This window comes from Piliocolobus tephrosceles, chromosome 7 (assembly GCF_002776525.5).
Source record: "Piliocolobus tephrosceles isolate RC106 chromosome 7, ASM277652v3, whole genome shotgun sequence".
Taxonomy (NCBI): domain Eukaryota; kingdom Metazoa; phylum Chordata; class Mammalia; order Primates; family Cercopithecidae; genus Piliocolobus; species Piliocolobus tephrosceles.
Window position 1 is genome coordinate 20,717,755 of NC_045440.1, and position 26,687 is coordinate 20,744,441.

The following is a 26,687-nucleotide window of genomic DNA, read 5'->3' on the forward strand; positions in this document are numbered from 1 at the left end:
CTAGGAGGACTTAAGTTGTTGTTGTTGTTGTTGTTGTTTTTGAGATGTTGTGTTGACATGTTGCCCAGGCTAGTCTCAAACTCATGCAATCCTCCAGCCTTAGCCTCCTAAATAGCTGGGACTATAAGTGCATGCCATCATGCATAACTTACTTTTAATTTTATATCCTCTCTAGTATTGTTTGAGTTATTTTTTACTACCACTGTGTACTACTTTTATAATTATTATTATTTTTCAAGTTGGTAATTTAAAAATTACCCAGTTGGGGCCCAAGCATTTGAAAAGCTTTGTAAGCACCCGAGGTAGTTCAGCTGTGTGCTGTTGGTTAAGAATGACGGCTCTGGAGTCTTTAGGAAGCTTCTTTTTTTTTTTTTTTTGAGACGGAGTCTCGCTCTGTCGCCCAGGCTGGAGTGCAGTGGCCGGATCTCAGCTCACTGCAAGCTCCGCCTCCCGGGTTCACGCCATTCTCCTGCCTCAGCCTCCCGAGTAGCTGGGACTACAGGCGCCCACCACCTCGCCCGGCTAGTTTTTTGTATTTTTTTTAGTAGAGACGGGGTTTCACCGTGTTTGCCAGGATGGTCTCGATCTCCTGACCTCGTGATCCGCCCGTCTCGGCCTCCCAAAGTGCTGGGATTACAGGCTTGAGCCACCGCACTCGGCCAGGAAGCTTCTACTATCCTTTGGGAACCAATTCACCAAATACAAAAATTAGAAATATTTTATTTTATATTATTTTTCTAAATCAAACATTGGGGTATTCTTTAACACCTTCATTTCTTACCTGGGAACATTAAATAATGCATATAGCAGTTAACAAATGCCCTGGAATATAATGCTTGATAAAAGTCAGCTAATTTTATTAATTAGGAGTGGATACGTAGTGAAGAAAGCTCCCTGTGACTGCCTTTGTTTTGAATTAAATTTCAGAGGTTTTTTTAGGTGACATTTTTCTTAATTATTCTTCTGTCTTTTCAGAATTGTTTTTTAATTTTTAATTTTTATGGGTATATAGTAGGTGTATGTATTTATGGGATACATGAAATATTTTGATACAGGGATGCAATGTGTAATGATAACATCAGGGATTTTTTTGACAGGTATAAATGGTTCAGACTATTTTTAGAAGCTGGAACAATAGGTCCTGGAAACATTTTAAGTGTCTCCTTTTGCCCGTAATTTCTTATCTCAGGTTTTTATTTGCTTTTCACATGATTTAACTGTAGTTAAACCTGATGGCTTTCTTTTTTTCCTGTCTACCAAGATAGTCCTTTTTTTATTATAATGCTGCATCTGAAATGTAAATAAATCTTGGAACAAGCACACAAATTCAAGTATAAGTTTAAAATTTTATTCCTGTATAAGGAGAGAGCATGTGTGTTGCTGTGCATGGGTGTTTTTACTGATAAGCTGATCTCTCTTCAGTGGCCACTGTGGCTTCAAGAATTAGCATCTTATAATTAGTAAGGGATGCTTAGTTTCAGATTGTGCAGCTGTAATCTTGTTCATGTTTTTAAGGGGGAAGTGGGTGAAGGCTTTTCTTGTATCAATCTTAAATTGCTGTATAATGCAGAGATTTTTAAAAAATATTCCTTTCTTTATGGAAAAGTATACTGCTTTTTTTCCTTTTTTAAAAAACTGATATGTAATAGTTGTACCTATTTTTTAGGTACATGTGATATTTTTACTGTATGTGTACAATGTATAATTATTAAGTCAGGGTAACTGCAATATCCATCACCTCAAACATTTATTTTTTGTCTAACAGTTAAACAAAATTTATTTTTTTAAGAGACAGGGTCTCATTCTGTTGTCCAGGCTCGAGTACAATTGTGTAATCATAGCTCACTTCAACTTTGAACTCCCCGACTTAAGTGATTCTCTTGCCTCAGCCTCCCGAGTAGCTGGGACTGTAGGTGTACGCCACCATGCCTGGCTAATTTTTAAATTTTTTTGTAGAGACTGAGTCTCGCTTATGTTGCGAAGGCTGATCTTGAACTTCTCAAACGATCCTCCTGCCTTGGCCTCCCAACATGCTGAGATTACAGGTGTGAGCCACCATGCCTAGCCCCTAACAGTTAATTTTTGACATATCATGTGTTTTCGCAAAAGTATTGCTTCATTGTTATCTACTTAGAAAGCAAGAAGCATAGTGTCTGTCTTGTTTTGTCTTTTCCTTTTCTTCCCTTTTCCCTTCCTTTTTCCCTTCCCTTTTCCCTTCCCTTCTCCCTTCCCTTCTCCCTTCCCTTGTCCCCTCCCCTCCCCTCCTTTCCCCTCCCCTCCCCTCCCCTCCCCTCCCCTCCTCTCCTTTCCACAGGGTCTTGCTCTGTTGCCCAGGTTGTAGCACACTGGTGAAATCATAGCTCACTACAGCCTGAACCTCCCAGGCTCAAGTGGTCCCTACATCTCAGACTCCTGAGTAGCTGGGACTACAGGCTTGAGCCCTCATGCCCAGCCTATTTTTATGTATTTATTTGTTTATTTTCTTCGAAGGAACCTCGTGTTTATATTATTCCATAAATGCTGTAGGTTTAAGCTCATAGCTCTGGGTCAAAGTTTCTACTAAAGTAAATGAATTTCTTATTTCCACGAATCTGGTTTTTTTTTTTTTTTTTTTTTTGAGGCAGAGTCTCGCTTTGTCATCCAGGCTGGAGTGCAGTGGCACAATCTCGGCTCACTGCAACCTCTGCCTCGCAGGTTCAAGCAATTCTCCTGCCTCAGCCTCCTAAGTAGCTGGGATTACAGGTGTGTGCTACCACGCCTGGGTAATTTTTGTTTTTTTAGTAGAGATAGGGTTTCACTATGTTGGTCAGGCTGGTCTCGAACTCCTGACCTTGTGATCCACCCACCTCGGCCTCCCAAAGTGCTGGGATTACAGGCGTGAGGCACCGTGCCCGGCCCTTCCAGGAACCATGTTTTTAAATGTATAGTTAAATAGCTTACTGACAAGTTCCAGAAACTCCTGTAATTTTACTAATGAAAGCAGTATTGTTATGACAACTGGATTTAAAAAAATAAAAATAAACAAATATTGTTTGTCATTGCTCATTGCAGCATTTTTTAGAGTAGCAAAAGATTGGTCTAATTAGATTGTGGCATATCCATAAAGCAAAATACTAGGTAGATGTTAAAAAATTACAAAGCTCTTCTGTAGGGGAGGCCAAATTTTACCTTTATTCTCAGAGTTTTTCAGCTGGGCCGGAGAATTAAATTGACATAAGATAAATTAATAGGAGAAGAGCATACAGATTTATTTAATATAAGTTCTATATGACATAGGAGCCTCTGTAAGAAAATGAAGACCCCGAGACTCAGAGTTGAACACTTACATGCTGAATTGGATGAAAAGTAATAAGTTGTGAAAAAGGAACTAAATGATGTGAGGAGGCTAGAAGATAAGAGTTATTTGAATTCAGCCTCAACTATTAATCCTTGGTGATAACAGTGTTATTTTCCTTCTTGTACACGGAGGGCATCTTTCTTTTCTTTTTGTTTTTTTAACTTTTATTTCAAGTTCAGGGGTACATGTACAGGTTTGTTATATAGGCAAACTTGTGTCATAGGGGTTTGCTATATAGATTATTTTGTCACTCAGGCACTAAGCCTAGTACCCAGTAGTTATTTTTCCTGATCCTCTCCCTCCTCCTACCCTCCATTTTCAAGTGGTCTCAGTGTCCGTTGCTCTGGGAGGACATCTTTCAAATGGGAATTTCATCTCCTGCTTTTAAAAGCAGCATGAGCCGGGCACTGTGGCATGTGCCTGTAATCCCAGCTACTTGGGAAGCTGAACTGGGAGGATCACTTGAGGCCAGGAGTTTGAGACCATCCTGGACATGTAACAAGACCCCATTTCAAAAAAAAAAAAAGAAGAAGAAACAGCACAAAGGCCAGAGTGATCTTCCTGCACCTGTGGTTTTTCAAGTGCCTTTAACTCAAAGTTGTCAGTGTGCTGGAGTGGCGTATTTTGGGATGGCATACTCTTAATTCCACTCTTCCTCTGAAGATGTGGCATGATAGCCAAAATGTGTTCTTAAGTACAAAAAGCAAGTAAAGAACAGTACATATGTGCTATCATGTATGTGAAAACCAAAAGGATGTTTTGGAAAGAGAAGAAACATACATATCTGCATGTGTATGCATAGAATATCTTTGTAAAGACACCCAGGAAACTGGTAATATTGGTTACTTGCAGAGAGAGGGCAGGAGGCACGTTATACCCTTTTCTGGCTTTTAAAATTTGAGCTATGTCTCACGTCTGTAATCGCAGCATTTGGGAGACTGAGGTGGGAGAATCTCTTGAGACCAGGAGTTCTAGGCTGCAGTAAGCTATGATAATGCCACTGCACTCCAGCCTGGGTGACAGAATGAGACCCTGTCTCAAACAATAATAATAATAAATAAAGCAAATAAAAATTGAAACAAATATATCATCAGTGACTAGACCAGATTGTGATTTCTTGCAAGTAGTGCTGACTCTCAAAATTGCTTTCAAAGGGTTTTGTTGAAAATTTTGTTTTGTTAATGTTGTATTATTGATACTAGTTAGAACTTATATCCGTGTCATCCTATGGCTGTAGTGCATTTTCCCTTCGCTATAGAAATAACTGTTTTTTGGAATATATCCTAAAAATTTGTCTTGAAAATAAAGCACTTAAATCAGCTAATTTAACCACCGGGAATTATGTATTTGGCTATTTAGATTCTCCTATTCAAAATCTTATTTAAAAATAATGGTTAGGAGGAATATTAGAGGGTCATTAAGAGCATGAACAGGTTTGAGTCCCAGTTCTGCCAGTTACTAGCTTGCAGCTTTGGGCAAGTAAGCCTAATTTCCTCAGTTTTTGAATGAAGACAGTAACAATATCTACTTCATAGGGTTTCTGTGAGTATTAAATACTTTATCAGTTAACACTTACATAGTATGTACTAAGTGCCAGCATTATTCTGCATATTTGATATAAATGAATTCATTTAATCCTCACAGCAACCCTGAATCTACAATTCAGGGTATTATTATTATTATGACCATAGATAAGGAAACCAAGGCAGAGAGTTAAAATGTTTATCCAAGGTCCCATAGCTAGTAAGTGGAGGGGGCTGAGTTTCTTCAAAGCAGGCAACAAGTTCCAGACTCCATTCTCTTCACCACCATGCCATGCCACATGCTTAACTCACTGAAAGACACATCATAAGCCTTCAATACATTTAAATAATAAAGGTAATATAGGCCAGGTACAGGTGCAGTACCTCATGCCTATAATCCCAGCGCTTTGGGAGGCTGAGGCAGGAGGATTGCTTGAGGCCAGGAATTGAAGACCAACCTGGGCAGCATATCGAGATCCTGTCTCTACAAGTAATTTTTAAAAATTAGCTGGATGTGGTAGTGTGCACCTGTAGTCCCAGCTACTTAGAAGATTAGGCAGGAGGACTGCTTGAACCTATGAGTTTGAGGTTATAGTGAGCAGCGATTGCACTCCAGTCTAGAAAACAGTAAGATCCTGTCTCTAAAAAAAATTTTTTAAAGGCAGTATAATAATGTTATTGTATAAAGATTACATATTCATCATAAAAAAACAGCTAAACTAAGAAAAATATAGATACTATTGTCAATCTAATCCCCCAGAAAATTAAATATTGGTGATTATACATGCAGTTCGTATACTTTGAAAAAATAAAGATGGTAACATTTTGTAGCCTATTTTATTCACATATTAATATAATATGAACTACTTTTTGCTTAATTTAATTTTTGACCTCCTGATTTAATTTACAAAATAACAATATACTTCATTACTTGCCATCTTCAGACTTGGCATTCTTTTTTGGAAGTAGGCTAAGGAATTATTTTGAGTCATTCTTGGGATTGAAAGGCATTTATCAATGTAAGATGTTATGGAGCATAAATTAATAAGTAATTGAAATTCCTACCTATATTCAAGTGTAGAACTCCCATGGAGGAATTCCTTACTGACACTGGCAACAGAGGGAACTCTGGTTCCTAGGATTTTCAGGAGAAAAAGTCAATCACTGACCATAAATTAAAGAGTTTTTTGTTTGTTTTTTACTTCCGACAGACTTTATGGCCAATGCTGGATCTACTTTGAAATGGGCAAAATTTATAGTATTTAAGACAAAGCAGAGCATAAGGATGTAACTGTAAGGAGAGGCAACGATGCATAAGACATGGCTCTTGTTAACTTTGAGCTCCTAATAAAGTTAGCATATGTTGTGGAATAGATTATGCTGACTGCTATAACAGCAATACAAAATGTTCTGAAAACCTCAAAGAAACCCACAGGCTCCCTTAATGAACTCAAACCCTGATCACCCAGTATTGCCATTAAAGAGAAATCTTCACACTCAGGGATGGAAGGCCTTACAACCTCAAGTGTGGTCTACTGGTTTACACCTTCCTTAGGGATCTCTCTCTAATCATTCCTGTCACCCGTACAGTACTTCAGTCTGGCCCAAACCTGAATCCATCATTCTTCACTTTATTCCCCAAAGCCTTGCTAGGACCAGGCTCTGATTTATGTCTTTCTGGAGGCTTAGAGATCACAAAAAGGAAATAAACACAGAAATAATTACCAACTAGATAGTCTGACTCACTCGATACAGCTTTGTTCTCTTGGTCCTGTAGGCCACCTCATCTTCCCAGAATCCTAGAAGAGGAGAAGGAGCTCACAGTTCTGCAGGGCTGCCTGACTATACTTCTGGTCTTCTCTACCCACACACATCCCTGAGTATAGCTTGACTTTTTGAAACCAAGGCCAAGGAAGAAAATGTTCCTTTTTCTCTTTAAATGCCCATTTTCCAGTTTCCCACCTATTATTTCATGACTTTTCCTTTCTAGAGATTTGTAGAGACTCCTCCTTCCACCTGCTGATGTATTTCCTTATTCTGTAGCCCCAAGTAGACAGCCACATCAAAACATAATTTATTAAATCAAACATTTATTTTTTATTGTTTAGAGGTAGAGTCTCACTGTGTTGCCCAGGCTGGAGTGCAGTGGCACTATCGTAGCTCACTGCAGCCTCAAACTCCTGGGCTCAATCTATCCTCCCACCTCAGCCTCCCAAGTAGCTTGGACAGCAGGCATGTGCCACCACAGCCAGCTAATTTTGTTTTTTAATTTTCTGTAAAAATGAGGCCTCGGCCGGGCGCGATGGTTCACACCTGTAATCCCAGCAGTTTGGGAGGCCAAGGCAGGTGGATCACAAGGTCAGGGGTTTGAGACCAGCCTGGCCAACATGGTGAAACCCCGTCTCTACTAAAAATACAAAAATTAGCCAGGCGTGGTGGCGTGCAACTGTAGTCCCAGGTGCTCGGGAGGCTGAGGCAGAAGAATCGCAAGAACCCGGGAAGCGGAGGTGCAGTGAGCTAAGATCCTGCTACTGCACTCCAGCCTGGATGACAGAGCGAGACTCCGTCTCAAAAAAAAAAAAAAATTAAGCCTCATTGTGTTGCCCAGGCTGGTCTCAAACTCCTGGCCTCAAGCGATCCCCCTACCTCAGCCTTCCAAAACACTGGGACTGCAGGCATGAGCCACCACATCAGCTTAAGCCAAATGTTTTTAGATAAAATAGAATCAAGACATAATTTGTTTACAGACCTTAAAAATCATGAGCAAAAACATTACTGACATTTTATTGATATCTCCTAAGACTCCAGCTTTCACTTATATATCTTCAACACCCCTAAGGGATCTTTAAGACCCATAAAATATTCAGACTCACAAGACTACCATGGACCCTACTTATCATCCATATACTTAGAAGGATATAGATCAGGAAGGGCAGCACTGGGCGTTCCTTTTCAGTGGAGTGGTCCTCACAGCAGTGCATACCACAGTCCAGCAGCTTTCCGTCTCTCTTGCCCACTCCCATCTCACCAGCTCAGGTACAAGGAAACAATATCCATACTGGGAAGATTAGGGAGCCATCCTGGTATAGAAGCCTCATGCATCGAAAGTGTCAATGTGTGTTGTAAAACTACCTTCAGAGGAGTCCAAAGCTATAGCTTCCCACCAGGTAACTGGGTAATTTTTACCACAAGCCATGTTGCCTAGTAACACAGTGGACAGTCACCTTATCACATTTCCAAGCAACAGAGCTGGAAAGTTAATCCAGGGTCACACTTGTCTTTAAGAGGAGAGAGGTATTGTTAACCTATTATCCGCAACTTTTCAAAATTATCTTTATAAAGATAATTGTAATTTCAAATTATCTAAAATAAATGGCTTTAAAATAGCTTCATATTCTCCTGGCCTATATCCTTTTTCAAATGTGATACATTTTAGTTTTTCTTCCATTGACTGGTTTTCCTTTTTTGTTAGGTCGAATCAAATATTCGGAACAGGTGTATGATGCCTGTATGGAGACATTTGACTGTCTTCCTCTTGCTGCCCTCTTAAACCAGCAGTTTCTCTGTGTACATGGAGGAATGTCACCTGAAATTACTTCTTTAGATGACATTAGGAAAGTAAGTAATCTTTTATTATTCTCATAGAGTATATTTTTAAAATGTGTTGGGTTTTGTTGTTGTTGTTTGCTTTAAGACAGAGTCTCTCTCTTTCACCCGGGCCGAAGTACAGTGGTGCTATCTCAGCTCACTGCAACCTCCACCTCCCTGGTTCAGCCTCCCAAGTAGCTGGATACAGGTGCGTACCACCACACCTGGCTAATTTTTGTATTTTTAGTAGGCTAATTTCTGTATTTTTAGTAGAGGCGGGGTTTCACCTGTTGTTGTTAAGGCTGGTCTTGAACTCCTGACCTCAAGTGATCTGCCCACTTTGGCCTCCCAAAGTGCTGGGATTACAGGTGTGAGACACTGCGCCCGACCTAAAATTTGTTTCTTTTTGCAGTCAACCAATATATCTTTAGCTGAAATCTTTAAAATACAGATAATCAAAAGTAAGAAAATGGAAGATACCTCTGATTTCATCACTATAACTACTGTTAACATTTTGATATGTATCTACCACAAATTATAATTTTTAATAAGCTCTATGTTTTTACCAACTAGAAAGCTAACATTCTTATAGTCCTGAAACTTTAAATTATATTACAGTGCAAAAGGAAGGAAACCAGGGTTCTAATCACAGTCCTGCCATTAATTGTGTAACCTTGACCAAATTATTGAACTTCTTTGTCACATTTCTTCTCTATGAAATGAGGAAGTTGGAAAGGATGGTCTGAGGACACTGCCATCTCTGAAACGCATTGGCTTTGACATTTTAGATGATACGGTTTCATTGTTTTACTTGCCTTTCTTGGTGATTATTATTTCCAAGATTCTGTATCTTCATTATGGAAAAAGATGACCAATTTTTATTGTACATAGTCATCTTATCTTCTCTACCTTTGAATTCTTCTACCTGTCTCTCTCTCTCTTTTTTAATCAAAGTGATGAATACTCATCCTCTCTTATAGGTACTGAGACTAAAGATTTTTCTGTTTATAAAACTATTTTCTCTGAATGAAAGTCTCCTCAGGGTAAGAGGGTGTACTTATATGTACTGGCTTTTCTCTTGCCTTACTGTCTTTTAAATAACCAGCATTTCTCTTTTACATAGTAAAATATGAATTTTATAATTCTGAATCAATTGTATCAATAAAAAGCTCTTTCACTCAGTAGAACTAAAGGCTTAAGTTAATAACTCATATTGAAATACCTCAGCTGCATAGAATGGAAAGGATAAATGCCCTTACAAAATTAGCATTCTTTAAAATAAAAAAATCTCCACTGGAATGAGGTTTGCAATGAACAGAACCATTGTAAAACATTTCTGCTCTCATGGTAACATTGGCTCACCTAGATAATTAAAATTAATTTTATGTAGTCATAGTCTTTCTAAAATAGTATATCTCTAGTGGTTGATTTCACATTTGAATTAAATTAGTACTCCTTTACGATTAGGATGTAAGAGGGTCCTTTACTACAGTATGGTTAAATGACAGGGATGTTTATAAAAATTTATTGCAGGCCGGGCGCAGTGGCTCACGCCTGTAATCCCAGCACTTTGGGAGGCCGAGGAGGGCAGAGCACCTGTGGTCAGGAGTTCGAGACAAGCCTGACCAGCATGGAGAAACCCTGTCTCTACTGAAAATACAAAATTAGCTGGGTGTGGTGGCACATACCTGTAATCCCAGCTACTAGGGAGGGTGAGGCAGGAGAATCGCCTGAAGCTGGGAGGCGGAGTTTGCGGTGAGCTGAGATCATGCCATTGCACTCCAGCCTGGGCAACAAGAGTGAAACTCTGTCTCAAAAAAAAAAAGAAAAAAAAAATTATTGCAGAAAAATAATAAAAGTTATTGTATCTAAAATTGTTAAATGTTCCTTTTCTTGCAGGAAAATCCTTTAGGGGCACACTGGCTTCTCTCCTAATACATTCTTGTGGGTGGAAGGGGTTTTTCTTTGATGCATACCAATTTCCAAGAGGCCCTTTGCTCTCCTGATTTTTTTCTTTTGGCTTTTGTGTGTCTTCTAGTTAGACAGGTTTACAGAACCTCCTGCCTTTGGACCTGTGTGTGACCTGCTTTGGTCTGATCCCTCAGAGGATTATGGCAATGAGAAGACCTTGGAGCACTATACCCACAACACTGTCCGAGGGTGCTCTTATTTCTACAGGTAAGCTAGTCCTTGAGATAGAAAATTATGAAAGGAAACTGTAATTCATTTTATCAGATTCTTTTTCAGCATATTATATTTCAGATCTGTGTAGTATAAGCACTTGTGTTTAATTTTTCGATTAATAGGAGACAAGAAACTTATTTGTTTGGCTTTTTATATTTTCTTAGATATTATGCCCTAAGAAGTATAATACACCAAACATGATTGGACATCCTACAGTGCTCTGGTATTTTTGTCTGACTCTAAGTGATCTAGACTATTTGTTCCTAAACATTATCTATACACTTTTTAAAAAAAAATCAAAGCTTTCTTGGCTCTTTCCCCAGAGATTCTGATACTAGGTCTGAGAGGAATCCTATTGTGTTTTCAAAAGCTCTCCAACTTTTGTAACCACTAGTGTAGACTAAGATATAAAAAGAACAGGACATTGTGAACTAAGCCCAGTACATTTCCTGGAAGTTGGTTGTTGTTTTAAATTTCACAGGAGCTTTCATTGTGATTAGACACTCAAAAATAGGAAGACAGGCAGGGCGTGGTGGCTCACGCCTATAATCCCAGCTCTTTGGGGTGCCTAGACGGGCGGATCACTTGAGGCCGGGAGTTCAAGACCAGCCTGGCCAACATGGCAAAACCCGTCTCTACTAAAAATACAAAAATTAGCCAGATATGGTGGCAACACTCCTGTAATCCCAGCTAATTGGGAGACTGAGGCAAGAGAATCACTTGAATCTGGGAGGTGTAGGTTGCAGTGAGCCAAGATTGTGCCACTATACTCCAGCCTGTGCAACAGAGCAAGACTCTGTCTCAGAAGAAAAAAAAAGAAAGACATAGAGAAGTTGGAAATCTAAATTATTTTTAATCCCAGTATTTTATTGTGGCAAATAATATATTTATTTCCCTAAAAATCTCTGTTACTTGGCTAAGATAATGTGTTCATTAAAATACACGCATGCACACACACATGAAACTTTGATTTCACCATTACTTTTAGCATTCTTCTAAACCTTTTTTCTTTAAAAAAATTTTTAAAAAATTTTTGTGAGTACATAGTAGGTATATATATTTATGGGTTATATGAGATATTTTGATACAGTCATACAACATGTAATAATCACATCAAAGTAAATGAGGTATCCATCACCTCAAGCATTTATCCTTTGTGTTACAAACAATCCAATTATACTATTTTATTTTATTTTTTGTTGTTTTTTTTTTTCACTTTGTTGTTGACGGAGTCTTGCTCTGTCGCACAGGATGGAGTGCAGTGGCGTGATCTCAGCTCACTGCATCCTCTACTTCCCAGGTTCAAGCAATTCTCCTGCGTTAGCCTCCCGAGTACTGGAATTGTAGGCACCCACCACCATGCCTGGCTAATTTTTGTGTTTTTTAGAGATGGCGTTTCACCCATGTTGACCAGGCTAGTTTGGAACTCCTAACCTCAATTGATCCACCCACCTCAGCCTCCCAAAGTCCTGGTGTGAGCCACTGTGGCCAGCCTCTTCTAATTATTTTAAAATGTACAATTAAATTATTATTCACTATAGTGACCCTGTTGTTTAAATCTCACAGTAGCAAATACTAGGTCTTATTCATTCTTTCTGTTTTTTTCTACCCATTAACTATCCCATTTCCCCTCTCACTACCCTTCCCAGCCTCTGGTAACCATCATTCTACTGTAATCTCCATTAGTTCAATTGTTTTAATTTTTAGCTCCTACAAATAAGTGAGAACATATGAAGTTTGTCTTCCTGTGCCTGGCTTATTTCATTTAACATAATGACCTCTAGTTCCATTCATGTTGTTGCAAATGACAGGATCTCATTCTTTTTTATGGCTGAATAATATTCCATTGTGTATATGTACCACATTTTCTTTGTCCTTTCATCTGTTAATAGACACTTACGTTCTTCCAAATCTTGGCTATTGTGTACAGTGCTGCAATAAACATGGAAGTGCAGATGTCTCTTCAATATACTGATTTCCTTTCTTTTATATATATACATAGTAGTGGGATTGCTGAATTATATGGTAGTTCAATTTTTAGTTTTTTGAGGAACCTCTAAACTGTTCTCCATAGTAGTGTACTAAACATTCCCACCAATAGCGTATGAGGGTTCCCTTTTCTCTACATCCTCACCAGCACTTGTCATTGCCTGTCTTTTGGATAAAAGTCATTTTAACTGAGTGAGATGATATCATAGTTTTGATTGCATTTCTCTGATGATCAGTGATATGGAATACCTTTGCATATACCTGTTTGCCATTTTATGTCTCCTTTCAAGAAATGTCTATTCAGATATTTTGCTCTTTTTTAAATTGGATTATTGGATTTTTCGTATTGAATTGTTTGAGCTCCTTACATATTCTGGTTATTAATCCCTTGTCAGATGGATAGTAAACTGTCTTTTTTTTCTTTCTTCTTCTTTTTTTATTTTATTTTATTTTTTTTGAGACAGGGTCTCTCTCTGTTACCCGGGCTGGAGTGCAGTGGCGCCATCACAGCTCACTACAGCCTCAACCTTCTGGGCTCGAGCAGTCCTCTTGCCTTAGCCTCCTGGGTAGCTGGCACTGTAGGCGTGTGCCACCATGCCCAGCTGCTTTTTTAATTTTCTGTAGAGACAGGGTCTTGCTGTTTTGCCCAGGCTGGTCTCAAAGTCATAGACTCAAGCATCCCTCCCTGGTTGGCCTCCCAAAGTGCTGGGATTACAGGGATGAGTCCCACCCAGCCAATAACCATTTTTCATTCCTCCATGCCAACTTTTCCAATGACTAATGTGATGAAATCAGTTAACTTTTATTTCTTTTTACATTGCTTAAAATAAAGAGCATACTACATATTCATTGTTGTCAGAATAGAAATTGGTACAATTTCTGTGGACACTTGGCAATATCTCTCAAAGGCATTTGTGCATGGCCTTTGATCCAGAAATTCTACTTCTAAAACTTAATCCTGTGGATATATACTTGATTCTCATTACTTATGGATTTCATATTTGTGAATTCTCCCACTTACTAAGATGTATTTGTAACACCCAAATCAGTACTTACAGAGGTGTCATAATCATTCATGGGAATGCAGTGTGCAGTGCAACAAAAAATTTGAGCCACCTCACTCACACGTTCCTAGCTGAGATTGAACAAAATGATGCCCTACCTTCTTTTTGCAGCCCTTGTATTGTAAACAGGCATTCTTTTGGGTTTTATTTAGTGAAACATGTTTTATGTTTTTGTGCTTTTCATGAGTGATTTCACTGTTTAGAATGGCCACCAAGTATAGTGCTGAAGTGCTGCTGTCTAGGGGTCCTAAGCACAAGAAGGCTGTGGTGTGTCTTACAGGGAAAATATGCGAGTGTTAGACATAAGCTTTGTTTAGGCATGAGTTATGGTGGTTTTGGGCATGAGTTCAATGTTAATGAATCAACAGTGTCAATGACCTAAAGTATTATTAGACAGAAACACATCTGAAACAAGGGTATATATTAATTGGTGGGTGAAAATGTTATGACCAGAGGCTCACAGGAACTTTACCCTGTATTTCCCTTGGCAGTAGTGTTGCATTATTTGCTAATTCTGTTTTTGCAGCAACATTATAGAATGTAGCTACTGGGAATAATGAGATAAAAAATTTGACTCACCCAGGACACATGCATGTTCCCAGCTGAGATTGAACAAAGTGATACTCTGCCTTCTTTTATCCCAGGGATAAATCCCATTTAGCCATGGTGTATCATCCTTTTAGTGTATTGTTGAGTTTGGCTTTCTAGTGTTTTATTGACGATTAAAAATCTATGTTCATCAAAGATACCTGTACTTTTCTTTCTTCTGGTGTCTTTGGCTTTGGTATCAGAGTGATCCTGGCCTCATAATGTGAGTTTGGAAGAATTCTCTCCTCTTTTATTTTTTGGAAGGTTTAAGAGAGATTGGTATTAATTCTTTTTTTTAATGATTGATAGAATTCACCCATGAAACCGTCTGGTCCTGTGCTTTTCTTTGTTGAGAGCTGTTTGATTACAGATTCAGTCTCCATATTTGCTATTCGTCTGTTTGGGTTTTCTATTTCTTCTTGATTCAGTTTTGGCAGGTTGTATATTTCTAGGACTCTATCCATTTCTTCTAGGTTTTCCAGTGTTTTGGTGTATGGTTATTCGTAATAGTCCCTTATGATACCTTTTATTTCTGTGGCATCTATTGTAATGTCTCCTCTTTCATTTTTTATTTATTTATCTCTTTTTTTCTTAGTCTTGCTAAGGGTTTGTTCTATTTTGTTTAGTTTTTCAAAAACCAACACTTAGTTTTGACTTTTTTTTATTGTTTTTCTGTTCTCTATTTGATTCATTTCTGTCCTAAACTTTCCTTTCTTCTGCTAACTTTGGGTTTATTTGATTCTCTTTTTTCCAGTTTCTTGAAGTGTAAGATAAGGTTGTTGAATTCAGGTCTTTTTTGTTTTTTTAAATTGGCATTTATTACTATAAACTTTCTGTAAGTACTGTTTTTGCTGCATCCCATACATTTTGATATGTATATTTTTGTTTTCATTTGTCTTGAGGGTTTTTTGTTTTGTTTTGTTTTTGAAATAGGGTGTTTTGCTCTGTCACCCAGGCTGAATGCAGTGGCACAGTGATACCTCACTGCAACCTTGAACCCCTGGGCTCAAGCAATCCTCCTGCCTCAGCCTCCTGAGTAGCTGGGACTACAGGATGTACCACCATACCCAGCTAATTGTTTTTAAAATTTTTAGAGGAGACGAGGTCTTGCTATGTTGCTTAGGCTAGTCTCGAACTCCTGACCTATCTAGAGATAATTTTTAAATTCCTTTTTGATTTCCTCTTTGACACAATAGTTGTTCAAAAGTATGGTGTGTAGTTTCTACATATTTGTGAATTTTCCTGTTTTCTTACAGTTACTGATTTTTAGTTTCATTCCATTGTGGTGGGAAAAGATACTTAGGATGATTTACATCTTCTTAAGTTTGTTGATACTTCTTTATGATTATATAGCCAAAAGAATATTCTGTATACACTTGGGAAGAATTGTAGTCTTCTGTTATTTGGCAAAAAGTTTTGTATATGCGTATTAGGTCCATTTGGTCCATAGTGTTGTTCAATTCTGTTGTTTGCTTATTGATTTCTGACTGGATGATTTATCCATTCTGAGAATGATGTATTGAAGTTACTTGCTATTGTTTTATTATTATTATTATTATTATTATTATTATTATTATTATTATTATTTTTAGACAGAGTCTTGCTCTGTCGCCCAGGCTGGAGTATAGTGGTGCAACCTCGGTTCACTGCAACCTCCGCCTCCTGAGTTCAACCAATTCTCCTCCCTCAGTCTCCCAAGTAGCTGGGATTACAGGCACGCACCATCACGCCCGCTAATTTTTGTATTTTTAGTAGAGATGAGGTTTCACCATGTTGGCCAGGCTGGTCTCGAATTCCTGACCTCAGGTGATCCACCCACTTCGGCCTCCCAAAGTGCTGGGATTACAGGTATGAGCCACCGTGCCCGTCCTACTTGCTATTATTTTATTAGTGTCAATGTCTGCCTTCAGATCTGTTGTTGCTTTATATATTTAGGTGCTTTGATGTTAGGTACATATATATTTATAATGGTTATATCTTTCTGTTGTATTGACCCTTTTATCATTATATAATTACTTTTGTTCCCTCTTGTGATGATTTCTGACTTAAAGTCTATTTTGTCTGATAAAAGTTTAGCCACTCATGTTCTCTTTTGGTTACTATTTGCATGGAATACCTTTCTCAACCCTTTTACTTTCAGCTTATGTGTGTCTTTAAATCTAAAGTGAGTCTTTTGTAGACAGCATATAGTTGGGTCTTGTGTTCATCCATTCACTCATACTATATCTTTTGATTTGGGAGTTAAAGTAATGATTGATTGGTAAGGACTTACTATTACCATTTTGTTGGTTGCTTTCTGTCTGTTTTGTGGTTCTACTATTCCTCTCTTTTTCTCTTTGTGATTCGATTTTTATTTTTGTAGTGGGGTATTTTGGTTCTTTTCTTTTTATCTTTTGTGTATCTACTGTGCTTTTTCATTCATAGGGTTCGCATCAAACATTTTATAGTTATTGCAGTCTATCTTAAGCTGAGAAGAAATTACCTTCAATGAGGTATAGAAACTCTACACTTTAGCCGGGTGCGGTGGCTCAAGCCTGTAATCCCAGCACTTTGGGAGGCTGAGGCGGGCGGATCACGAGGTCAGGAGATCGAGACCATCCTGGCTAACATGGTGAAACCCCATCTCTACTAAAAATACAAAAAACTAGCCGGGCGAGGTGGCGGGCGCCTGTAGTCCCAGCTACTCCGGAGGCTGAGGCAGGAGAATGGCGTAAACCCGGGAGGCGGAGCTTGCAGTGAGCTGAGATCCGGCCACTGCACTCCAGCCCCGGGGACAGAGCAAGACTCCGTCTCAAAAAAAAAAAAAAAAAAAAAAACTCTACATTTTACTCCCCATACACACACCTCATGTAATTAATCTCAGATTTTACTTTATTTTTGAAACAGTGTCTTGCTATGTCACCTAGGCTGGAGTGCATTGGTGCGATCTTGGCTCACTGCAGCCTCTGCTTCCCAGGTTCAAGTGATTCTCCTACCTCAGCCTCCCGAGTAGCTGGGACTACAGGCACACACCACCACACCCGGCTAATTTTTTATATTTTTAGTAGAGGTGGGGTTTCAGCATGTTGGCCAGGCTGGTCTCTAACTCCTGGCCTCAAGTGATGTGCCTTCCTCGGCCTCCAGAGTGCTGGGATTACAGGCACGAGCCACCGCGGCCAGCTGCATCTTTTTAATTTCTACTTTAACTTCCTTTAGTTGCTCTCATAAGGCTGGTGTAGTCGTGACAAACTCCAGTTTTTGCTTTCTGGAAAAGTCTTTATCTCTCCTTCATTCTTTTTTTTTTTTTTTTTTTTTGGCTGTAAATTTATTCAATGCAAAATAATACTCTTCAATTTTACTGAGGTGGCTGACCACGTCCACGACCAAATCCGCCTCTAAACTGGAATTCGGTTGCTGACCCAGCCCCAGCCTCGGCTTTCTTGTCGGCACCAGGTGGCACAGCACTCCGTCTGTAGGTATCTCTGTCAGCTTCCCCTCTTGTGAGTCTCGCAGGTCGCTCACCCTCCAGACCTTTAGGCCGAGGCCTGCCAGTCTCTGGACGGCTACGGCGTAGGGTGGCAGGCACAATCTCCGGGGGCAGATGAAGGTAATCACGGAGATACTGGATACCCTCATTGGTAAGGTACCAGTAGAAATGTCTCCAGGCAAACTGTTCCTTCACGTAGCCTCGGGACTTGTGAGACTGCATGGCCTTCATGACATGAAGGTTGGGCACATTCTTGTCTGCCAGCTCCGGGTGCTTAGGCATGTGAACATCCTTCTTGGCCACCATGACTCCCTCCTTAAAAAGGAGTTCGTAAATGGCAATCCGGTTCTTCTTAGGCATCAACATCTCGGCAGCTGCAGGGTCCGGGGCCGGGGCTGGAAAGGGCTCTCCTTCATTCTTAAAGGGCAATTTTGCTGAGTAAAGTATTCCTGGTTGGCGGGGTTTTTTTCTTCCTTTCTTTTAGCACTTTGAATATATTGTCTCCCACTTTCCTGGCCTGTAAGGTTTCGGCTGAGAAATTCACTGATAATCTTATAGAAGCTTCCTTGTATGTTATGTGACAAGTAAATTTTCTCTTGCTGCTTTCAGATTTTTTTTTTTTTTTTTGAGTTTTAAGAACTGAATTATAATGCGTCTCGGTGTTTAACTTATTTGGAGACCTTTAGGCTTCATGAATTGAGATGTCGATTTTCCTCCCTAGATTTGGCTAACAACTGTTAGCCTTTAGTTTTTAAAAATAAGCTTTCTGCCCCTTTTTCTTCTCCTTAAATCTCATATGCCTATATTATTTTCACTTGATGTTGTCCCATAAGTCCCGTATACTTCCCACATTCTTTCTTATTCTTTTTTGTTTTTGTCCCTCTAATGGTATCATTTCAAATGACCTGTCTTTTTTTTTTTTTTTTTAAGATGGAGTCTTGCTCTGTCAACCAGACTGGAGTACAGTGGCACGATCTCAGCTTACTGCAACCTCTGCCTCCCAGGTTCATGCCATTCTCCTGCCTCAGTCTCCCAAGTAGCTGGGACTACAGGGACCCGCCACCACTTCTGGCTAATTTTTTGTATTTTTAGTAGAGATCGGGTTTCACCATGTTGGCCAGGACGGTCTTGATCTCCTGACCTCATGATCCACCCTCCTCAGCCTCCCAAAGTGCGGGGATTACAGGCGTGAGCCATCGCGCCCAGCCTCAAATGACCTATCTTTTAAGTTTGCCATTTCTTTTCTTCTGCCTGAGTCTGCTGTTGAAGCTGTCTTTTGAGCTTTTCAGTTGAGTCATTGTGTTCTTCAGCTGCAGGATTTCTATTTGCTTCTTTTTATGGTTTCTGTTTTAAACATCTCTCTTTATTCATTTATTGCTTTCCTGATTTTTTTTAGTTATAGTTCATTGAGCTTCTTTAAGATGATTATTTTGGATTCTTTGTTATACAATTCATACATCTCTATTTATTTAGGGCCAGTTACTAGGGCTTTATTAGTTTCCTTTGGTGATGTCATTTTTGCCTGGTTCTTTATAATTCATATAGCCTTGCAATGGAGTCTATGCATTTGAAGGAGCAGGGGCCTTCCAGTTTTTATGGACTAGTTCATCAAGTAAATACCTTCTCCTATTGAGTCCCTAGATTGATGGGATTGCCTGTGGTATTGTGATTAAGCAGGGGTGAAGCTAGCTTATGGGGCTACATTAGGATTCACAGTCAGTGGGCCTGCCACTAGGGGCATGGACAAGTATGTCCCATGGATGGGGAGAGCTGTTTCTGGAACTCAATAGGGTGGGACCCAAGCCGGGTCACAGGCTGTTTTGGGTTTATGTTTGGGTCCAGTCAGCAGCCCTTTTACCAGAGGAATGGACAGGCATGATTTCCACAAGGTCCCTGTTAAGACAGGCCTTCCTCTTGGCCATAGTAGAGCACAGCTGGAGCCAGGTCAGAGTGCTGCTTTGAGTTTGCAGTTGGGTCTGGTTGGTTGATCTGTTACTAGGGGCATCAATAGACATGGTTCCTTCCCAGGATGGATGAGGTTGGTGGTAGGACTGTAGACAAGTAGGACTGGAACCAAGTTTACAAGGGACGGGCTAATTCTGGGTCTATAACTGAAAGGTCAGTGGGCCTACCTTCTCAAAGCAGCTGTTCCTAGTCTTGGGCTCCACCAAGGTTTCATAACCACCTACCTCAATCCCAAGGTTCTCATAGTGGCACTTATGGTCATGGATGGCTTCCAAACTATTGTTTCTGTAGGAGGACCACGGCTGGGGACATTCTCTTTTGCCATCTTGCTGACATCACCTACAATCTACTTTAAAAGTAATTTTTTTCTAATGAGCATAAGGAGAAACAAAGATTTTAAAAATAAACTAAATAATTAACGCCTAAGTAATTCCAGGTTAATTTTGTATACTCCAGTTCTTCCTATCAGGTATTTGTCATTCAGAGAGGTAATAGTATGACGAGAATATTTTAGGAGTATGTGAGAATATTGTATCTTTTTTTTAGAATATGGTTGGCTAAAATATTTACATCTACTCCTAAAATATTCCTGCATAAGCTTGCAGTGAGCCGAGATTGCGCCACAGCACTTCAGCCTGGGCGACAGAGCAAGACTCCATCTCAAAAATATTATATATATATATATATATATAGATTCCTGCATAATATTATCTTGGTGTTGATATTACCTGTGAAGCTGTAAGTACATTCTTTTATTTTTCTAACAATTTGACAATTTGACAATTGAAGAAAGTATGTGTTGAATTTTTAGCACCTACTATATATACACACACACTACTGTTGCACTTTTTAATATCAAGACACTGATAAAAGTTTTTAGTGTTGTATTATTATCATTATGGATTAAGACAAAAATTAAAAGATGGGAGGGAGGAGCTCTTGCTATTGTAGGATTATCTATTGTCTTCATGTTTGATCTGTAGTGAGGTATATTATTGAAATAGAAAAACAGAATGATGAGTACTAATGTATTCATAACATTTCAGTAGTTGTAATTTTGAAAAATACTTGTAATTTTGAAACAAAATCAGCTAATATCACGTTGACTTTTCTCCATCTTCCTATTTAAAAAATGGTTTTAATTCTGGATTTATGTTTTCTGATTTTCTTTTCCAGTTACCCTGCAGTTTGTGAATTTTTGCAGAACAATAACTTATTATCAATTATCAGAGCCCATGAAGCCCAAGATGCTGGGTAAGTCACATTAAAATTGTACCAAATATCACTGCAGAGTCTTTGCATTTAATATGAAGACAGATGGGCTTTCATCTCTTTTTCAGGTATCGAATGTACAGGAAGAGCCAAGCAACAGGCTTTCCATCACTTATTACAATTTTCTCTGCCCCCAATTACCTAGATGTCTATAACAATAAAGGTAAAGGAGTCCAACAATATTTGAGTTTGAATTTATGAGTAAACGTGAGCTCTGGTTTAATTGTATGTATGTATGTGTGTTTGTTTCATTTTAAAATATAAACTTTAAATAAGAAAAAAAGGGGTCTTCGTTGAAACAAAGGCCAAGAAATTTAGAATTTATGCTGCTGCTTGGTCTTTATCTCCTAAGGATTACTGGCTTCTTTGTGAGTATAAATAATGATCATAATAGGTCGGATTGATACTACAGAATCAAAGTATAAGAAGAATAAATTGCTTCAGGCTCATGTTAGAATAGTTAGCATAAATTATTGGTTTTGGTGAATTTAATGTATTTATAACAGTATCTCAGAGTCATCATTGGTATTTTAATATTTGTGAATTGTTAAACTATTTTTGTTTTTCTTGAGATATGGTCTAGGTAGAGTGACCTAGTGTACAAAGTAAAAAAAAAAAAAAAAAAAATTCATTTTTAGTTTAAGCCCTGCCAGAAACTAATACTGTGACTTTGGGTGAGTCACATTATCTTTCTAATCTTCAGTTTCCCATATGAAAAAAGAAGAATGGATATATACATGCCTTTTGTTCCAGAAATTTTATTTCTAACACTTTATCCTGTTAAAGTGTTTTTTTTTAATTTAAAACTTTTATGATTAATAGTTTATAAGTTTTCTATCGAAGCAGTGGTCCTCCTAAAAACTTCATATTTCTATAACTATTTTGTTGTTTATAAAGTATGACTATAAATTAATAGGACTTTGAAAATAAACATGCCAGAACGAACATATCCAAATGAGTATTGTCCCTTCAAAGTAGTTACCTTGGGAGGCTACACACCTATTCCAACAATGCTGTCCTTGTTCAAAAACATTTTTGGAACTCCTCTTTTGGCATTGCCTTCAGAGTCTGCGACACATTCTTTTGATTATCCTCAATGATGGGAAATCTTCGTCCTTTGAGGGTGGATTTGATTTTTGGACAGCCAAAAGTCATTCGGAGTCAAGACTGATAAATAAGGTGAGTGATCAAGCTAGATGATACCATTTGGGGTCAGAAACAAGGTATGATTATAAGGTAATGAGACTGGTTTTTCTCGTGTTGCTGATACAGTGGCTCTGGAGGCACTTCCAAAAGAGGAGTTCCAAAAACGTTTTGAGTAATGGCAGCATCTCTGGAGTAATTGTATGGTAAGGCAATAAGTTGTGCTGAAAAGTACACAAAGCAAGGAGTCAGTCTAGTACTGCTTCACTTTTAAGTGTGTCACATTTAACAAGGTACTTCTCTGAGCCTCATCTTTAAAATATCTGTCATTTAGGGTTGTTGAAGATAAGTTGGAATAAGGAAAATGGATCTTAAAGTGTTGTTCAAAATATAAATTACTATAATAATACAGATTTTACTGTTATTGTACCTGATGTGATGATATCAAAGGACCACACTCATCTGATACAAAGGTCTGGTGTGTTTGTAGCTGGTGGTTTCTTAAGTCTCATTACTTTATAGTTATACCTTGTATATGCAGTTGGGGAGATAAGTTTCAAAGATGGCCAAAATATAATTAATATTTACTCTGTTTAAAAGTAAACTGTGGAATGGCACATCTCATTTAAATCTGATTTGGGTCAGTCATTTTAGTTTGTCCTCCAGTGACTTGTCTATTTTAAAAAGCATGTCTTTGACTTAAGTTCTGTCCTAGCCTTATGTTTTCATTTACGTTAACATTCTTCTCTGAGCCTTATTTGTCCTACAATGCTCTGCTTCTCCCTAAGTTCATTTGTTATTTCCTTTTTTCTGATATTTCCAGTATATTAGCAACTTAGGTTTTATTCTTATTTATTCTCTTGTCAATGGTGTGGACTATTTATGTTGTTAAACGTCTTCAAGGACTGTTAGTGGCCCTAGGTCTGCTGTTTGTAGTGAAGGTGTTCCTTTCTCACTTTCTTTTTTAACTTCATCAGAAAGAGTATATATTGATTGCTCAGTGGATTTATCAGTGTGCCAAGCTGAAACATGCCACCTAAGTCAGCAGCCACTATACAGTTAACTCACTACTAGCTTGTTTTTTGTCTCAATCTAACCTGGTTTTGTTCTTGATTATTCCTTTAGCAAACTTTTAATGTCACAGTCCTGGCCAGGCACAGTGGCTCATGCCTGTAATCTCTGCACTTTGGGAGGCCAAGGGGAAGATCACTTGAGGCCTAGAATTCAAGACCAGCCTGGGCAACAAAATGTGACCCCGTCTTTACAAAGAAAAATTTAAAAGTTAGCGAGGCAAGGTGGAGCATGCCTATAGTCCTAGCTACTCAGGAGGCTGAGGTAGGAGGATCCTTTGAGTCCAGTAGTTCGAGGCTGCAGTGAGCTGTGATCACACCATTGCATTCCAGCTGGGCAACAGAGCAAGACACTGTCTAAAAAATAAAAAAAAAAAGTAAAAGTCATAGTTCATTCTACTTGAGTTTTCTGTCAACTTTGACATAATTAGTAACTTTTATCTCAAAACAATCTTATTTTCATTGGTTGTTTCGTAAGCATTTTAGAAGGAAAAAGGCAGAAAATGTGGCATTTGAAACAGTCCCTGGTGGTACTCAATTACTCCCCATGCAAGTGCCTTCTTTTCTGAAAAAGGCAACTCGATTGTTCTTTTTCTTCCCTTTCTTCTGTTGCTCTTCTTTCTCTTTCTCTCTCTTGTCCTCTCCTCTCCTCTCCCCTCCCCTCCCCCCCCCCCCCCCCCCCTCCCCTCATCTCTCTCTCTCTCTCTGTCTCTCTCGGTCTCTGCCACTTAGGTTGGAGCGCAGTGGCACGATCTTGCTTCACTGCAGCCTTGACTTCCTGGGCTCAAGTGATCCTCCCACTTCAGCCTCTCAACTAGCTGGGACCACAGGTGCATGCCACCACACCTGGCTAATTTTTAAATATTTTTTGTAGTGATAGGGTCTCATTATGTTGCCCAGGCTGGTCTCAAACTCCTGAGCTTAAGCAATCCTCCTGCCTCGGCCTCCCAAAGTGCTGGTATTACAGGTGTGTGCCACCACACCTGCCCTCTTTCATATATATATAATATATATAATATATATAATATATATATAATATCTATATAATATATATTATATATATATATATATATATATTTTTTTTTTTTTTTTTTTTTCAGAGACAGAGTCTCGCTTTGTTGCCCAGGCTAGAGTACAGTGGTGCGGTCTTGGCTCACTGCAACCTCTGCCTCCGGGGTTCAAGCAATTGTCCCGCCTCAGCCTCCCGAGTAGCTGGGACTACAGGTGCACATCGCCATGCCTGGCTAATTTTTTGTATTTTAGTAGAGACGGGGTTTCACCACGTTGCCCAGGCTGGGCTTGATCTCCTGAGCTCAGGCAATCTGCCTGCATCAGCCTCCCAGAGTGCTAGGAGTACTCATATTCTTTAGACTTCTTGGTATCTACAGGTATTTCTTCGTTCCACTGGTTACACGAAAGACCTTTAATCATGATTTTTAAAGATTCTTCTTGTTTTCTTCTGTCCACTGGGAACACACCCAAAGGCAATTTTGTTTTTGTTTTTGTTTTTGTTTTTTTGAGACAGAGTCTCCCTCTGTCGCCCAGGCTGGAGTGCAGCGACGCACGGTCTCTGCTCACTGCAAGCTCCGCCTCCCGGGTTCACGCCATTCTCCTGCCTCAGCCTCCCGAGTAGCTGAGACTACAGGCGCCCGCCACCTCACCCAGCTAATTTTTTGTATTATTTTTAGTAGAGATGGGATTTCACTGTGTTAGCCAGAATGGTCTCGATCTCCTGACCTCGTGATCCGCCCGCCTCGGCCTCCCAAAGTGCTGGGATTCCAGGCGTGAGCCACCACACCCGGCCCCAAAAGCAGTTTTATAAACTCTTGTTTCCAGTCATTCACTGTTGAGACTCACCTCCCACTTCTTTTTCCTGTGTAGAAATTGAGGGAGTTGTTGAATAATGATATATGACATATTTACCTAAACTAAATAAATACATACACGTGAAAATAATGGAACGTGTGTGTCATAGCCAGTGTTAGGCTTTTTAAGAGCTAGAGATTATATTTTAATTTATTTTCTTAATAATCTATGGTGTACATTTTAGACATTCAATAACTTAAATTTTAAGAACACTAGATTGTCCTATAACAAAGAAACAGAAACGAGGACGTGACCTATATCTGTCATTTCTAGAGAACTGTTACACCCTATTTTATTTCATGACCACGGAATAATTAAGAGAATAGTGCCAACAACATTGCTGGTGATAGAGGCTAAGGAATTGGATTTTAAGACTTTCAAAACATAAAGAAAATCAGTTTGGCATCAAAGTATGTGTGCAACTATCTGAACGGTTAATATTAAACATAGCATGCTGGCCATATACTGCTGTGTATTGGAGAAATCGGCAATTTTAAAATCCATATATTGAATACAGAGATGATTTAATCTAATTTTGAACATTTAATTGTAAATTGCTCCAAGTTTGCCTTTTGTATCTTCCAGTATGGGTTGGTAACTGCACTATATAAACTTCCAGAGAGTGTATACAATATTTAACTCAGGCTAATGACTAGCAAAACAGGCGGTGGCCGTTTAATGAGTGACATTTGCCTTCAAAGGAGAGTTGTAATTATAACCATTTAGCCTATAAAAGGAAATTGTGGGGAAATTTTCCTCATGTGGATCTTGAGGGTTATATAGATAGTTACTGTGCGGTGACTCCAAAGTTTCAGTTTCTTTTGTACTTTTATTGTATGAGCTCTTCAGGTGACTTTGTTCCTTGGACTAACTCTTAAGAGAATGAACTAAATAAAAGGCTTTAAAATTTTCCATCTGCGCTTTACATAGTCAAGTCCTGACTTTACAAATGGAAAGTTCTCGAATTCTGTGTAGCAGGTACACGGCTGTACAAAGCATATCAGTTGCCATGCCATGTTCCTCTTTGCCAGATTTTCTTGCTTTTTTCCTTTTTAGCTGCTGTGTTGAAATATGAAAACAATGTCATGAATATCAGGCAGTTTAATTGTTCTCCACACCCCTACTGGCTTCCAAACTTTATGGATGTTTTCACATGGTCTTTGCCTTTTGTTGGGGAAAAAGGTAAGAGAACTAAAGCACGTGTCTCATCAGTTGTTTGGTGACTGAGCACACCTTATATTTGCATGAGCCCCCCCAAGGTTCAGAAATGTTTTCTAATTTTGTTTGTTCTCTACATAGATTTTTTTTTTTTTTTTTTTGAGACGGAGTCTCGCTCTGTTGCCCAGGCTGGAGTGCAGTGGCACAATCTCGGCTAACTACAACCTCCGCCTCCTGGGTTCAAGCGATTCTCCTGCCTCAGCCTCCCAAGGAGCTGGGATTATAGGCATGTGCCCCTGCGCCCGGCTAATTTTTGTATTTTAGTAGATACAGGGTTTCACCATATTGGCCAGGCTGGTCTCAAACTCCTGACCTCAAGTGATCCGCCCTCCTCAGCCTCCCAAAGTGCTGGGATTACAGGTGTGAGCCACTGTGCCCAGCCTCTACATGGATTTGTAAATGGCATGTAATTGG

General features: G+C 39.1%; 1 protein-coding gene and 1 pseudogene across 3 annotated transcripts in view; one reads left to right on the top strand and one right to left on the bottom strand.

Moving 5' to 3' along the window:
• Positions 1-26,687, top strand: part of PPP3CC (protein phosphatase 3 catalytic subunit gamma) — a 105,442-nt gene that overhangs the window by 64,270 nt on the left and 14,485 nt on the right. For both annotated transcript variants that reach the window (XM_023216688.1, XM_023216689.1), the window contains exons 5-9: positions 8,333-8,478; positions 10,487-10,626; positions 20,881-20,958; positions 21,045-21,139; positions 26,112-26,237. In XM_023216688.1, coding sequence (XP_023072456.1) covers positions 8,333-8,478; positions 10,487-10,626; positions 20,881-20,958; positions 21,045-21,139; positions 26,112-26,237 — 585 coding nt within the window. The remainder of the gene's footprint in view (positions 1-8,332; positions 8,479-10,486; positions 10,627-20,880; positions 20,959-21,044; positions 21,140-26,111; positions 26,238-26,687) is intronic.
• On the bottom strand, positions 17,547-18,142 carry LOC111545687 (annotated as a pseudogene). Its single transcript, XR_002732525.3, has one exon. The product of XR_002732525.3 is annotated as a 40S ribosomal protein S10 pseudogene (transcript).